The sequence below is a fragment of the Brassica rapa genome, chromosome A09 (genome assembly GCF_000309985.2).
Source record: "Brassica rapa cultivar Chiifu-401-42 chromosome A09, CAAS_Brap_v3.01, whole genome shotgun sequence".
Taxonomy (NCBI): domain Eukaryota; kingdom Viridiplantae; phylum Streptophyta; class Magnoliopsida; order Brassicales; family Brassicaceae; genus Brassica; species Brassica rapa.
Genome location: NC_024803.2, coordinates 33,632,884 through 33,650,230, shown reverse-complemented (window position 1 = coordinate 33,650,230; position 17,347 = coordinate 33,632,884). Strand labels below are relative to the sequence as shown.

Sequence of the window (17,347 nt, the reverse complement as noted above, 5' to 3'; positions counted from 1 at the left end):
TTTCCACCTCTTAAAATGTTTTAGACAATTTATAAAATACTCCATCCAAACAAAGAGTGCCACTCACACAATTTTCATACATATTAAAAATTGATTGAAATATTTTTATCTTTTCACTAATACCATTTATTTAATCAATAGTATTTTAGATAAATGGATTTATTATAAAATCAATGCAGTTTGTAATTAATATTGAGCTAAAAGTAAATATAAATTATATTTGAATTGTAAAACGTCACTTTTTATGTAACAAGAAAAAATATTAAAGTGACACTTAATATGAAACATATGAAATAAATTTTTTGATACTAGTATAAGAACATATAGACGGCTGTGTAAGAATTAAAATATTGTAGTAGAAAACTTTAGAGATTAAAGTATCTAAAACTTTGGTGCAGGCGTACCATCGAACATGGATTTCATAGGACGGCTCGGAGTGATGCAGTCAGGCGTGTATTCTCACAAGGTGGTAGAATTGTCGGCTGTAAAATCGTCTATGTAATGTTCTCATCATTGTAATAGCATAATTAATCAGACGTTCAAAAAAAAAAAATCTAAAACTTTAAAAAATTACAGTACGATAATCTAAATTTTGTAAAAATCTTTGGCAGATTGTAAGTACCTCTTCCTCTATTATATTAATTTGTACCGTATATAAGAAATAAAATAAACGAACAAAAATATTTTTAAATAAAACATGTTTATCATAGGTTATCTTGTTTTCTCTAAGGGCATCCACATCGGTCAAATTTACTAAGAGTATCTGAACAAAAATATTAATATAAAAATAAAAAGTAAGAAAAAGAAATCAGAAAATAAAAGAAGCGATTGGTTAAGAAGAGACTCACACCTTTTTTTGAGAGAGTTTTTCTACAGATGACATTTATTAGATGAGACAACAAATTTTACAGCATTAAATTTTATTCATCTAATTAACATATTAATAATTTTATGTTGAAGACGTGGATAAAAAAATGGTATGACTGGTTTTCCCGCTACCACCCGCAAACGTAGCATTTGCGGTTGGTAGCGGTTGTTGGCGTTTTGCAACAATCGCTCAAACCGTACTAAACCGCTCCAAATCGCTTTGAAGCTCATAAATTCAAAAGCTGGTTCCAGCTAGCGTTTGCGGTTGCGGGCGATTGGGAGATGATTAAAAAAATTTCTTTTTTTTTCCAAAACAATATAGATACAAAAATAAAAATATTCAATATAAAAATTAAACTAGAATTAGAATTATAAAAAAAAAGAAAAAAATATAAAAATGCTAAAATATATCTATTATATTTTAATTAATATTATAAAAATTTAAAATAAAAATATTTTCTATAATTTTTAAAAAATTTAAAGTATAACTTTCTAAATATAACTTTTATATTTATTATAATATTATTATTTTTGATATTTTTATAATTGTATAAAATGTAAATATTGTTAATTTATTATTTAACCGCTGCTGCATTTGGTAGTTAACCAGTCATAAGTATCCCGTAAACGCACCAATTTCTAACCGCAGAACCAATCGTACAAATCTCTTAAAACCGCTAGAAATCGCAACCACCCGCATCTGCAAACACCCGCAACCGCAACCGCTGCGGTTGAACCAGTCAGACCCTTATTGCTGCAGATGTTGTTCAGTGTTCACCGAAATATTTTTCATATATTACTTACATAAGGTTTATTTTCTTGTTTTTTTCTTGGATGTTTCAGATAGATATTACAATATTGAAGTAGTGCTAAGCACTATTAGTGATTTCTTTACAATATAGCAGAGGAATATTATATTAAAAACTCTTGTATCGACTTATTGAACATAGAGATAAACATCGTCTTAGAATATAGTAACATACATGAGAAAATATTACATAAACATGAACAGCAATTGATAAAGGTTGTTATATAGCATATCATGTTAGATTTGCTATTAATCATATATACTAAGTCTCCATTGCGTCACTCTCATCAATAACTCCATTACTCATTTTCGACTTGAACTCGCTTAGTTTCTTCACCCACACATTGTAACTCGAGTTCGTCGCCAAGACATCTTTCGAAACTTCCTTCATCTTCACCAATGTAGCGGAGTATCTCTCAAACTCATAAATCTTTTTCCGTAACAAAGTTTGCTTCTGTGCATCACTACTCTCGCAGGTCAGATCATCCAAACACTCTTTTGCTTCCTCAAGCTTAGCCCAAAAGCAAGTATCCTGCGTAGTGCTAGCGTATCGAGTCCTCGCACGCTTCTCTTTATGAGGCTCTCCTCTTGCTTTCCACCACTTATCAATCACTTCATACCTTTTGGGTCTGTTCCCAGTCTTCATGTAATGACCCGTCGTCCTTGAATACGTGTACTTGTAGAAGTATGCAATGTCTAGTGGTTCGGCTAAAAGTTGATAAAACTGCGATGCGTATACCCATTTCTTCCCAAGATGAAAATCAAAAGGTAACTCATTCTTCTCCACCATTTCAAACACGCCGTCCCAAAACTTAGCTAGCTTTGCGCGACTCATGTTCACCCTTAACTCTCTTTGATTTGAAAAGTTTTTGAAGTTATCGTAGTAACCGAGCTTCTTTGGTGACGCCTCGCAACTGTCTTTGTACCATTGAATCTCTAGTCTGTATGGGACGACATTACCAAGTTCAATAGCTAACTCACTGGATCTCAGAATTGGTGCACGACTAATTGTTGTAGCTGTTTCTATGCATTCTTTGACCGACACACCACTTGGTTGATCATTAGAAAAGCCTAGAGACTCGACAGCTAATGCAACACCAGCTTCGTAGCTATTGTCTGAGATACGTCCACCACGAAAGGTTCTAGATATAAGAAACTGGTGAGAGAGTGTGGACACGTAATGTCCGTACCTTTGATGTTCCTCAATGTTTGGAGTTCCCGTCGAGTTGAGTATACGAAACATCCCACGAACTGAATCAGCATTGTCTAAGCAAAGACCTCCACTGTCGGAACAGAAGAGATAGGTTCCAAAGGGCCAGAACCGATCATCATTTCCTCTGGGAACGTGGTCGTGGACGGAGACCACGTGGCAGAACTTGTGGGCTAAACGTGACCGGGTGACTGAGGAAGAGAGAGATTGGTTTCCGAGCAAAGGAGAGCCGAAGCTGATGCAGAGGAGGCGGAATGGCGGCGGAGAAGGTTGTGAGAGAAGCCAAAGTGCAGTGAGTGCGGCCAACGCGCCACCAGTTGAATGTCCTGTAATTACTACTTGTTTAGTTTCTTCCACTTCCAATCCTTGTGTGATCTGTCACGTTAATAAATTTAATCAGTCTTACAATAAATTTGTTTATTTACTGAAGATTAGTATGAATTGATTAATGTGATTATAGCGACTCAATGATATGCTTTCTTATTAAACAACACTTTTTACAAAATTCTAAAAATCAGTTTAGACGATACATAAATACACATCTAAATGGAAAATTGGTGATAAACAAAACAATTGTTTAGAAAAAATCGATTCAGACGACCATTGCATATGTCTAAGCATTAATCATTTACTAGAATTTAAACCATGCGTCTGTGCAAACATTTTTATTATATAATTGTATAAATTTAATATATCATAAACGTTTTAAATATATGATTTACATATGAGTATTATATATTGTATAACTTTTTAGTTCTACTGTTTAGTTTCTTATTACATTATTAATATATAGTGATGTTTTTATACATTTTACTTTTATAGATTGTTATTACGTTTTTAAGTTAAGTATGATAATTCATAGTATAAAATAATCTTTTTTTTTTCATAATCATAAAAAAAAAAAATAATAATAATCAAGTAAAAAATATTTCCAAAATATGTTTTTGAAGATGTATAGCTGTAGCTATAAAAGGTTAACATATGTTAATAATTTTACTTTTTGTATAAAAATATTACATGTTATACAAATTTTAATCCGTTTTAATGGTGAATGATAATTTAATAAAATGAAAGCTTCAAAAAGAAAAATAGAATAATTTACCAACTTAAAATAATTTATCATATTTATTCATATAATAATATTATTTTAAATAATATAAACTATAATTATAAAATTTATAAAATAAGTTATATTTTTAATAATAAAATTTTAATTAACAGTAATTTATGATAATAAAATATTATTAATTATGAAATTATTTTATGCATTATTTCATAAAAAGTATTAAAAAAATTTAGTTTGATTTTGTTAAATTTTTTGTCAACATATTTTGTTATAACTAAAAATAAAATTCAAATTTATAGTTAAAATTATTTTTTTATTACTATCTTTATTGATTATCAAGATTTTTAGAAAGTTAAAAAATTATAAAAATGTTATTTATTTGATTGATTAATGTAAATAATAAAATATGTCAGACTGTGTAATTAATTAAATGGTCTTACAATGATTTGTCACAGTATATAAAAATAGTGATTCTATTTTAACAGAATAAACTAGATTTTGATCTGTGCTTAAAAAACGTTGGATTTTATTTCTTGAAAAAAATTATATTGTTAGTATAGTTAGAGAAATAATAGAAAATATAAGATAGGATCAAAAATTTAATTGGTTAATGAATAGGTCAAATAATCTTTTTGTAAGTAGATTTTTTAGAATTCTTAGTTTGACAGTTCGCATTTGCTTTCTCTACTGCTATAAACCGATTGAGAGACTAACCTATCTTCTAATTGACTGGTTTGACTAGTGGTGCGCAAAACTGATACAAACCGAACCAGAAAACCCAATTTTGGTAAGCTAATTGAACCGTTAGCATAAAGTTGCCACTACATTCATTCACTCAGCCTTTAATCACTTTAAAATGACTTGGACGGACGTGGCACCCAAACCAAAAATTGAATTTCAGTTGCTTGTGATATCCGAGGTCACGACAATGTCATAATATGAAATACGAGATCGTGGAAAATGATATGTCTTCGAATCTTTCAGGGATTTCTTCTAACAAAATATTATTTTATTTTATGTATCTATATAGTCTATAGCCTTATAGGGGTTGGTGGTGATGTTCTGAAAAAGACAGTTTGTCTATCTGGCTAAAGAAAGACTGAGATTAACAAACATAAAATAAGATTAATATTTTGGTCAGCTTTTTGCTTTACCATTTTCACTAGAGTTAGTTCAGGGTTGTAATTGGTAAACCATCAGAGTAAAATAAATTGGAGTAAAATGGTAAAAAAAAAGGTTATTGTTATCAAGTGTTTTGCTTTCCTTTTGGCTGAAAAGTTTCTACTCCACTTATAGTGTGGTCCTACAGTAATTTTCCTTTACTTTTGGTTCCACCATTTGACTCTAAAATCTTACCAATCAGAGTTTAAATTATTTTCTCACAAATCAAATCTGGAACATAATTAACATCATTAATTGCTGAGTTTATAATAAAATTTAGAAAATATAAAGAGAAAAGATCATCTTCTTTAGTTTGAGATAGTTTTAACGAATCTATGAAAGTTTTTTTTTCTGAATACAAATATATGAAAGTTCATAGTATATTTAACATATTACAAATGCTTAATGGCAAATTAATTAATGGAAACTCGAATTCATTTGTAGTTTTGAAAATGATTAATGTTTTAAAATATATTAAAATATATTTAAGAATCTCGATAAAAAAAATGTCAAAATCGTTATGGTGCTCTTTTTTCTACCTTCTAAATAAAATTTGTCATACTGGTGCCTAGTCGAAGCATTAGTTGAATTTTACGTCAACGCATTAATTGAACTTCATTTTCAATGGCGAATAATAGATACGTAAAATACTAATCTTCCTAAAAATCAATAATACTTTTTAAAAGAAAAAAAACAATAATATTGCATCACAAATAATCAGAAAAACAACAAAAGGCTTTTAAAAAGAGAGAAATGTTCAAACAAAGAGATAGAGAGAGAAGAAACCTGTGTTTGAATAAGGCGCCCCGATGAAACAAAAAGGTCACGTATTGCACCGTTGACCATAAGAGGAGGCTCACCAGAGGGCAACGATGAGGACAAGGCTGAGAAAAAACCATCTCCGACAACTTCCACGTCCACAAGACTCCCAGGTTGATTCATCTCCACCTTCGGTAAAGCAACGTACATGATTCCTGCGACGTGCTGGATCTGAATGTTTCCTGCGGAATCAGCGGCGTTGCATAAAATCCATGAGTTGGACCATAAAGGAGTCGACATCATGAACGAAGCCTGTAACTCGCTCGTCTCGAACCGGCACTCTTCCATGGAGTCGTGTTCTGTATTTTTAAAATTTATTAGCTTTTAAAGAGATTTTTTATGAAAATTTCTCATATTTTCGTGCGTCTTTTCTATGTCGCTTCGTGGTGCTTGTCTTTTTGATGAATCGTCGTCTTCCTTATCAATATTAATTTGATAATATTTTCTGGTTTTTATATATAAAAAAGTTAGTAAAATAATGATTCTAAAGGGACAAGGGTCCCTCTTGTATTTTCTGTAATCATTATTGTAGTTCTATCACTCTATGCAGGCCAGGACAAAATATAGTAAATATGCAGGCCAAAGCATTTGATAATCCCCAGTAACCTGAATGGTTTGGGCTTAGGCATAGATTGCAACTTTTAATATGCAAAGAGTTTTCGAAAGAATCTATCTATAATGGAAAATTACAACCTGAATATGTGACTGAGACTTTCAAGTAAGGAACTAATATTTTTTAGCTTAAAACTCTTTCATTGACTTAATGGGGGCCATAAAAGTCTTACAACGTAAAGACTTAACCATGACTTAAAAGGAAACTTAGAACTTTGGTATATGGCTCTCAGCAGATATAGATAGATGATAGATCCTTGTAATGACTTGGTAATTTACTGTTAATCAAATAAAAGGAGTAAAAGGTCCATCTCATCTTTTTATTAAGGATAACTAGAATGTAATCTGGGCAATGATAAAAACAAGGAATGCAAAAATAGTTTGAACTTTGAATCATTGGAAGATAAACTATTATACATATATTAAAATCTCTTGCATAAACAAGATGAAATATCATTGACAAAAAAACAAGATGAAATATCAAATTTGAACAATGATCATTCTACTGTTACCATATCTCAACTGAGACAAAATGTTTACTTTGTGTATGCCTAATCCAGTGACAGAGAGCCGGGACCATAGTGTAACTTATCGGCAAAGATATGGAGATTAATCACAAGAAGCTACAAAAAAAACTATTTTTTCCTTTCTTGTAGAATAAGTAATGTCATGGTGTCCTCACTCTTACCATCAGTTTGCTGGTCTCTCTCCCCCTTTTTGGTTAGTTTAGGTGCTTGTTTGCTTTATGTAAACCCAATTAATTCATTAAAGAAAACCTTTTGTCAAAAAAACTGTAAGGTAATCTTGTAATCATCTTTATGTAATCTTATAATCATTGCTTCTATCTAAGAGTTAGTGGGCGCTAAAAGCGCCACATCCGTATCCGAAGATTGTGTGAACCGGGTAAAGGTTCGTTCTGTCGGATTATGAAGTCGTAGAGTTTTGGTTTCTTGGGCGTTATCGTATGGCGGGCATGAGCAGCAGCGGTAAGTCGTGGTGTTGGGGTGTAGGAAGTGGAGTTTCTCGTGTGGCGGACTATAGGCAGCAGCGATAAACAATTCTCGTTCACTAACCTATTCTTAGTTCTAAATTTTGCTAAGTCAACTTGTTACGTCCTTTAGGTAGTTGAAAGTTGAGTATCTAGTTTTTCTTCTGGTTTTACTTAGTTGTTGTATTGCAGTAAGGTATCCCAGAGTGGGTTTAAGTCGCCGCCATCATGTGGGCTCTAGTGTCTGGAAATTACCTTTCATCCGTTAGTTGTTGTATTAAAATGTGAACTTTATTTGGAATGAATTTCATCCGATGGGAAAAAAAATCTTGTAATCATCAGGTTTGGTATTTTCCTCAACATCTCTCCGTAAGATATATAATCATACATCAACCGATGATGTTAAGTTCTGACTAAGGCACCACTAGAGAGATGTTACACTTTCCTGACGCTTTCGTTATATCAATTTGCTCGTTGTCCCAAGTCTCCTTTTCTTTATCATCATAAGTTTTGGTAATTTCCAAAGTCTTACCAGACTTCAAATCAATAAAGGAAAAAACAGTGAAAGTTCCATCACTGTCTTTTTGTCATTGTTGGGGCTCGGATCCGTGAAGGACAATACAAAATGCAAATCATAGCTTTCTTAAGAGAACATGTGCATCTATGGTGAATACAAAGATGTGTGGACAAATAAACTTTTTTTTTCTTTTTTGGCACTAGATATGTTATTCGTTAACTCTGACACAGTTATGTCAGTCAAGTGCATGACTTTTCAAGTTATGGTCTCCCTATGCATACATGTATTTTTTTCCCAGTTAATCTGATATATCTATGAGTTAGCATCTAACGCAATATCTGTAACTGTCATGTTTCGTAATTTCTTCAAGATGAATCAAGTTGCTTCTTTTGTTATAGAACTCAGTTCATGGTTATTATTGTCACCTTGTAATTGAGATTAAGCGCTTAAGGTCACATCCAACGAAAAATACAAGAATAGCAAACAGAGATTATGCAAAATATGAAAACTGTTTCGATCTTGATAAAACACTAAATACGTTGGAAGGAAGACGCAGCGGTAGCTGGACAGCAGTGGTGGTGTCATAACCCTCACGAGCAAATAGAATTTTGGTCGAGAAAAATCTCGCTCGACCATTTTGGAGTTGGTTCGACCAGAATTAAAAATAAAAATCGACCCGGTGAATTATTCTTGACGAGACTGTCTTGTGGCCAAAATACCTGCTCATAATAGTTCTGACTAAATGTTAATTATTATGGTCGAGTTTTATCTAAGCTGGACGAGAACCGATGGACGGAAAACATTTGATCGAGAACTGGTCAGGAATACTTTCAGCCGCTTGTGAGTCATGTGTGCTGCCTGCCTGCTTGATTCATTTAGATTATAATGTGTCTGTCACAAGCTATCTGCCTACTTGTTCATTAAATAAGTCACTTGCTGGTCACAAACTACTTGCTTCAGCTGCTTGTAGCTTTCTTCATGGAAAGAAAAAGTTCAGCTGCTTGTGCTGCTTGGTGTGCTGAAGCATGTCTCCACCTGTCTAGCTTCAGCTTTGCCTTGTGTGGGAATAAACCCTCATCTGAAGTAACTCTTTATGCTTTAAAACACCTTCTTCTCTTCTCTGGACGTTCATAACCTGCAGCATAACAAGAGAAATTTTCAGAGAGAAAACAATGAGAAAGAAGAGAAAAAGTGAGAAAAATCAGAACAAAAAAATATGGGAAAATTAGCCACGACCTTAGATGACTTTGTTCCATCCTCTAGCTCAGTTCCCTGCTGTGTAGAAGATCAGAAGGTGAGGTACCCAGAGTAAACCCTAGGTCTTGTTCTGTTTTTGTGATGAATCGATTCTGATTTATGCTTTTAAAACAGTCCAGCCATGAGTTCAGTTTCAAGGGGAGGATTATCTGAGTTCATATGGCCATCAGTTGTTGTTGTAAGCTTCAATCTCTTGTCTCGGACATGTCTTGATCAGAATCAGATGTTATTTAGTTAAGCGGTTGTCATGGATCAATTGTCTAACGTTTCTTCGGTTTAGATTTATTTATTTCAGAATAAATCAGTTTGTTGGAATAAAATTATCTCATCTATTATGAACTGATTGGATTTAATCTGAAATGAACTGGTCATGGTCTGGACTACACCTGAGCTAAACTGATTAACCTTGTTGTAAACTAAGCTGTTTGGAACTGATTCAATCTCTTGTCTCGGACATGTCTTGATCAGAATCAGATATTATTTAGTTAAGCGGTTGTCATGGATCAATTGTCTAACGTTTCTTCGGTTTAGATTTATTTATTTCAGAATAAATCAGTTTGTTGGAATAGAATTATCTCATCTATTATGAACTGATTGGATTTAATCTGAAATGAACTGGTCATGGTCTGGACTACACCTGAGCTAAACTGATTAACCTTGTTGTAAACCAAGCTGTTAGGAACTGATTTAAATATCTTCTTCATAACCGAACTGTTGGATTGAAGATCATGTTACGAACTGCTCTGTTTCAGGTCAGTGGTCGAGTAAAGTTAAAGGATAAGACTGGTTCATTAAGTAGAACCGTTTTCTGTCTAGGTAAGAACTTGATCGTAGACTGATCATTTTCTTAGAACCACCTAGCAAAGGTGTAAGCTAATGAACTGAACAGAGTGACTAAACCTATTACTTGTGTTCTGTTTTGATCAGTTGGTTGTGAAGTTTTGCTAGATCGGTCCAGTCACTCCTTGTAGCCGCTCAGTCACTTGGTTTGAATTCAGATATCAAGGAGAGTGGTCGGATCAGTCAGATAATTGTGACCGTTTTGAATCTCAAGTGTACCGGAAGTAGAGTGTGATTAGCCTGAGCTCGAGTCTAGTCTTTATTAGCCAATCTCATAGAATCAAAGGTGAGTCTAGATAGATGGTTGATCAATACTGAATGTAGATGATTGATAGGCTTTGTCTCTTGATCAATATTGAATTGGCGAGGTGTTTACTTAGTGTAAACACTTAATAAATATTTATGAATGATCATAGAGGTTTATACCAAACCTAAGTACTTGTTCTCAAGTATTAATACATACGTATAGTATTAAATATATGAGTATAAATCATGTGAAGTCTTATTGTATACTCACTCTCCCGAAAGTTCCCGCATTACCGTGAATTGTTCTTGTGATACGGAACAAGATCACGAAGACACGATGATGGGGTCGCACCCTGGAGGCCGTGTAACTGCATGCAGCGTTAGTGTTCGATCTTGGAATATCTAATGGATATGGTGGTTATATTTATTTCCCTGCTAGGTTCGGTTAGCCTTGGTAGTTTTCCGGGTTTAGTATATATATATATATATATATATATATTATAAGTATGAGTGAATGGCGGGTGTCGTGGAGGTGATGTTTAAGATACGATTCACATCGATGGAATGATAGGCCTTATATATGTATTTTTATTAGTTATGGAATACAATTCCACTGCATACAAATGAAGTTGATTGCTATAGATATTACTAATATACGTTGGGGTGCGGGACTATGCTCACTGAATAAACTAGTTACTCATGACTCATATGTGATCCCAAAACAGAGCCTTTCTAATTAACATGAATGCTATCTCTATTGCTAACCATCCAACGTCAGCGCTGTGTTGTTGTCAATGGTTTAAATTTAAGTAATGTGCAACGGTTTTATCCTTCATGTTAATTAGAATGGCCAGGTCTGTCTTTCTCTTGATGATTTAAAATCTGATTATATTCCTTGTTTTGAGATCAGGTTACTCTGTTTTGATTTTTGTGAGACAATGACAATCTAGACAGATTTTAGATATTGAAAAATTATAATCCTCCTAATATATGTTCACGTGTTGCGATCTTGTCTATGTTTTGATGATTTAAGCTTGTGTTCCTGTGTTGCGATCTTGTCTATGTTTCGATGATTTATTTTATGCTTTTTTCCTGTGTTTGAAAAATAATGCGCTATCTGTCTCTAATAACCAACACTGATCTCTCTTGTAGAATCATCCAGCAAGGATCATCCAGCTGTTCCCTCAGGTCGATGCAAGACGAAATGGGGTGTATTTTTCGCTAGAAAACCACACTTTTACCATTTGAGCTGGAGCATTTCTGATTAATCTAGTGCAAATACAAGTTTATATACGCATATAAACATAAAATGATGAAAACTTAATCCCGATTAGTCTGTGATTAATCTCCGAGTTTATGTTAACTCGCTAGGCCCGAGTGTGCCGTACGGATAGCGCCTAGCGAGTTTCCGAACATGAACTATAATAAAGCGCTGAGTGGGAGGCAACCCACTAATAGGTAATTTTACTTAGTTTTATTTCGAAATTGTTACTTATTTTTGCATTTAATTTATTGCAGGTAAAAAAAAAAGAGACCCAAGGAGAAGATTGCCTAGTCTATCGACCGATGAGAGCAGATTGACATCGTTCGACATTACCACACCAAAATCGACCGACGAGCACTTACACAGGTCGATCGACAATCAACATCAGCGAGTAGGTATATCGTTCTACCTTGTTACATTATGCACTTATGATTTATTTTCCATCAAACTCCGACTGGATAGACACTGGTCGGGGACAGTGTAACTAAGTCTGGGGGAGGTTTACTGATATTTAGTTTATTATATGAGTTTTATAAAATGTTTTTCAAAATCGTTTTATTAAGTCAAGAAAGTGATAATGAACTTTACAATTTCACTTATTATCTAACCGCTCTCTAGCATAATAAATCTACTTTGGTATATATTTGGTATCTAGGCAGGTGATCCACTTTGGTATTTCTAATACACTCTGTAATCAATAAATCTAAGAAGGTAAAAGTCTGTGTGTTTCTGATTCAATTCTCTCTCTCTCTTTTGGGCCTCTATATAAATAAAAGATTGAAATGATTTCCTGCGGGTTAGAGGAATAGGAGTGTCTCATGCGATCCCATTATTCTACTCTAATGGAATGATCACACATCGTTGGAAGCAAAAGGTAGGTACATTACCGAGGAACCCACTATTCGCTTACACTTTGCCAAGAAAAGAAAAAGAAAAAAAAAGAAAATCGAAATGAAGGTGAATATAGATGGAATGTATCAGCATCATTGTTCATTTGAATTGAGATTTAGAGAAGAGAGAAAGAGGGAAGAAATGGATCAGATAAGACTACATGTGTGTTCAGAAACTTGCTTGAGTAAGAGTTCATGTGTCTTTTGATCGATACTCCCAAGGTAAAGCCTACATCTTTTATATATGTATTAAATGAGACCAGTAGAAAGACGAGTCAGACATTATTAGCTAAGTTGCTGGTTAGATGGATTTGGTTGCTAAGCTAAGATATGGTATATAAGATACTTCTAAAGTTATAATTGATTTGATGTGGCTTGCAACATTGTAGAGGTGATGATATGAGTTTTTAAATTGTGTGAGTCCATGCTGGTTTTAAATCCTCTTTGCAAATGCTACCCTTTGTTTTGCTTGAGGACAAGCAAAAAGGTAAGTCTGGGGGTGTGATATACCATGGATTTTACCCACTTTAAGCCATGGTATATATGTGTTTTAGGAACTATCTATGTTTTTTTGGAGTTCTTTTAGCACTTTTACAGGTTCATGGATGATTTGGAGAAAAGTGGTGATTTGAGTGCATTTTGGAGATAAAATGGGAAGAAGCTCGAAGCTGACTATCGAACAAGTTCGAGGTCGACATTCAGAGTCTACCATCGATCGATGCACACTCTATGCTATCAACCGACAGCGTAGCGCGCAAATACCAACCGGCTTAAAACTCAAGTCAAGACATAATTACGAAAATACTCCTGGCTGACTTTTAACCTAATATTTATGTGTTCTACCTTTGTTCTAGGCAACACACGCATTCTATAATATTCCTATTTTCTAGTTTCACACAACAAAGGTTTTAGTATATTTGGAGAGAAGGTCCAAAACTCCTTCAGAGATTCGTATTGGAACTCCACTATTTCTAGCCTTAATATATTTATGAATTCCTTTATTTTATTTGCGATGAATTCCATTGATAGTATCGATCGATACTTTTTCCAGATCAACAAAAGACAGTTGAGATCTAAGATCCAGACAATAAATAATCTAAACCAACGAAAGTTGATAGTTTATTACTTTGTTTGAGTTCTAGAATATCCAATAAACTACTCTAGCTTATATACTATTATAATCATGATTACTTGAATAGAAACCATAAGTCTAACGCTTTCTCATAATTGTTTACAAAACCTCAATACAATCAACGGAACAACTGCCTTGTTTACCACTATAATTTACTATTTTCATAATTGACCTAGCTTAACTATAAACTGTTTAATCTATTTTGTGTGCCCGAGAGATCCTTGTGGGTTTGATCGCTAATTACTACAACTCGACCTCTTATTTGAGAGAGTACAAATCATTTAGAGTAATTTGAGTGATATCAGTGTTATTCAATAGGTGATTTAAAATCAATTGTCAAGTTTTATAATCAATTAAAATTTTAAATTTAAACATTGTTTTTAGTTAATGAATTCTAAAATCTATGCAGTGTACTTGGATTTTGATTTCAATTATTTGTTCATGAAAATCCACCACAAATCATTTGAAATCAATTTTAAATACAAAGAATTTTAAAATATTTTGAAGTTGAATAAAACTAGATTTTAAAAACTAGATTTAAATTATTCATTGGAATAACACCAGAGCTTAAATTAAATTTATAAATACCATATCCAATAACACTAGATTTTAAAATATAATTTATAATCATCATTGGAATAACGATGGATTTTACTTACATTTAAATTCTATTAAGATGATGATTATTTTTCTAGTGTTTAGATTCTAGTTTTTGGTTTTTGGTTTCTGGATTTTAGTTTCTGATTTTTGGTTTTTGATTGTGGAGTAGATTTTGGTTTTTTGAAAAACACGAATGGTTGTTTTAGTTTTGGTTTTTGGTTTTTACTTTAAAAATTAATAAAATAAAAGTATTATTAATAATAAAATATTTATTCTGAAAATAATAAAATATAAATCACTGTCATCAAAATACACATAAATTTATTTACAAAATTATTTGAAAAAATGTAAATACAAAATAAAACTATTATAAATTCCATATAAATATACATTAATTTTATCTTGAATGCCTTTCATATTTGATCTCAAATGCTATTATAGAAGTAATTAAGTGTTATAAATAAAATAATAATATCATACATTTGATGATTTTTTTTTCTAAAATAATTTTGCACATATATTTTTATGGTTGTTGTATAAATAATTTCTATAGCAATTAATTAAAATAGTAATTTTCAAAATAAAATTACCTTTTGAAATATTTTTGAACTTCTTTAGTACTTACAAACTAGTTGTATGTATAATCACTTTAATAACGTACAATTTTCTTTTGATGATGTTATAGTGAAGTGAACGTATGAGAGTGGGAAGGAGGCATAACCATGAGATTAATATGAAAAAAAAACCATTAAAAAGAAAATGATAAATAAAAAATATAATAAAATAAAATCATAGTTGGAACTTGGCAGAAATCTAAACACACACAGATTTTGGTTTTTGTGTACAATTAGTTTTTAGGGGATCATTTTTAGTAAAATCTTGAATGGCAAATAAACTAGTTTTTCAAAAACAAAAACCAAAAATCATTTTAAAAACTACAAACAATCAACCTCTAAAATACAATGACTGAATAACACCAATATATATGTATATATTTTTTTTTGATAAAAACGTTATGCAAAATTGTCGCTTGTAACTTTGTAAGTGCTTGCATCAAATGTCTAATATATAAAACCTTCAGGGCAAATGCAAGTTCTTATACGCTTGAGACGTTGTGATACACAAATATGAATGTATAAATATAATTGTTTTTTTTAGAAAGATTGCAAATAAACAGAAGTAGCTCAGATTTCCAAATACATAATGCTCTCAAAATCATCCCAATAAGTCGTATGCAAAGACTCAGTCTCAAAAGGGAGGCGCTCCCGCAATTTGGACAATATAACCCCTTCTATCTTCTTACAAGTATACAGATCGCAAATGAGATGCAATGAACAGTAATCAGTCTTAGAGAAGACCATAACCATACCCTCACGACTAGTACCCTTCACGGACAACTCACCCGGGATGATAACATCGATGTTTGAAATAGGCAAAACAAAAGTCTTCTTGTTTGACCATTGACTCACATCCTCCAAAACCCACAGGTCCAAACGCAGATCACTCGCCAGATGTGGGGAGTAGTCGAAGACAGCAAGTTTTCCTCTATAGTTCATTAGATTGGTGCCAGCATGAAGGGGTAATTTGATCAAATTGAACTTCTCGGAGCTCATGTTAAAACTCACAACCACAAATGTATTCTCGCCAGTCCATGCACCATAATACAAGACACCGTCCATGGAGATACCTTGCGAGCAAGGACGATGCGGAGCGACGCTTTGGGTGACTCTCCTCCAAGAAGCTCCAGGGCCAAGTACCAACACATGATGGTCGGATCTCACTACTCTCTCTTGTGCCATCTCCCAAGTTAGACTAATCACTTTGTATTCCTCCTGAATAGGATCGTATCCAAAGTGGTTCCACATATTGGAATCATCTCCCAAGATATTCTAAACAACTATTGGCAACTCCACGTGCTGCTTGGTGGTGAGGTTACAGATCCTCACGCTTCTCCCAATTCTGCAACACATCAATCCCTCAAGAGGGTTCACCAAGCAGCCTCCCATTCCTGGTATTGTCACATATTCCTCGAGTTGGAAGACTGTCGCCTTCAAGTTCGTAATCAATTGAGAGAGCAGGGCATAGTCGCCGTGGCCATCCCTGTCCACTAGGTACATGAACAGACGCCGTTCACGTAGTGGCTATGGAACTTTACGGAAATGATTAGCGAAATAACTGGATGAGATGATGGAATACCAGAGACTAGAGACACACTTGAACTGCATCAATAAATTCGCGGGCAATCTCGCCAAGATCTGCATCAACACATCCTCAGGGAGCTCCGGAAGGTCAACGGCTACTGGTGGTTTTGAATCGGGCTTGTGAAGGAGGACTTTTCTATTCCGTTTGAGTTTGGATCTTTTCATCTTCTTCTTCGTCAAACCTTTCACCACAGCAATACGGAAAGATAACCCCACCATAGCTTACAGATCTATTGTTCCTGAACTCTGTCTATCTGCGTTTTTTTTTCTTTTTATATTGAAAATCAGAACTCACAGAGAATTGTACTTTTCCCCCTTTTTCAGCCAATAGATTTTTTTTTTTTTTCCCAACGATATTATTATAAACGGGCCAAGCCCAGGGACAAAGCCCACCAAATCAACAACAACAAAAAAAGAAAAAGCCCAAAACAAACGGGCCGCTAACAAACTACGGGCTTAAAGCCCAACAAAACAGAAACCCTAGCAGACGGGTGCCGCCACTGACACGGCCACGCAAACTCTGCAGCTTCACCGGATCCCACCGGACCTAGAACCACATCGCGAACTCTTAACCTTCCGATCCACGGAGAAACTTTCACCGACCGAATCGAAATCTTATCCGCCGCATACCACTTCATCATTCTCGCTTCTTCTAACGGAGAGCATCAATCGATTTTGATCGAGATCTCATCCTTAACCCAAACGAAGCCGCCATACTAGAACCATCTTCAGACTGTCAGAGAGCTCATCAAACATCGAGATCTCATCTGACCACCAAGCACACAAGAAAAGTGAAATGAAACCCAAATCTCTAGAACCACCGTCTCCATCTTTCGGGACACCCCGAGCCGACTACAACGACTCCTGCA

General features: G+C 33.8%; 1 protein-coding gene and 1 long non-coding RNA gene across 2 annotated transcripts; one reads left to right on the top strand and one right to left on the bottom strand.

Annotated features, from left to right (window-relative positions):
• Positions 1-1,779: 1,779 nt before the first annotated feature.
• On the bottom strand, positions 1,780-6,352 carry LOC103841171 (lipase-like PAD4). The gene is made up of 2 exons (XM_009117694.3): positions 5,899-6,352; positions 1,780-3,260 (listed from the first exon to the last, which is right to left on the bottom strand). The coding sequence occupies exons 1-2, from the start codon at positions 6,217-6,219 to the stop codon at positions 1,938-1,940; spliced, it is 1,644 nt and encodes a 547-aa protein (XP_009115942.1). The 5' UTR covers positions 6,220-6,352; the 3' UTR covers positions 1,780-1,937.
• A 470-nt stretch (positions 6,353-6,822) lies between these two features.
• Positions 6,823-16,879, top strand: LOC117128554. Its single transcript, XR_004451917.1, has 2 exons — positions 6,823-9,342; positions 9,420-16,879. It is a non-coding gene; the product is annotated as an uncharacterized LOC117128554 (long non-coding RNA).
• Positions 16,880-17,347: the final 468 nt, after the last annotated feature.

What these genes read in the sequence shown, in the direction of transcription:
- LOC103841171 (XM_009117694.3), bottom strand. Translation starts at nt 6,219, where the DNA reads ATGGAAGAGTGCCGGTTCGAGACGAGCGAGTTACAGGCTTCGTTCATG. An exon ending in GGCGCCTTATTCAAACACAG is followed by an intron (nt 3,261 to 5,898) that starts GTTTCTTCTCTC and finishes TTAACGTGACAG; the next exon opens with ATCACACAAGGATTGGAAGT.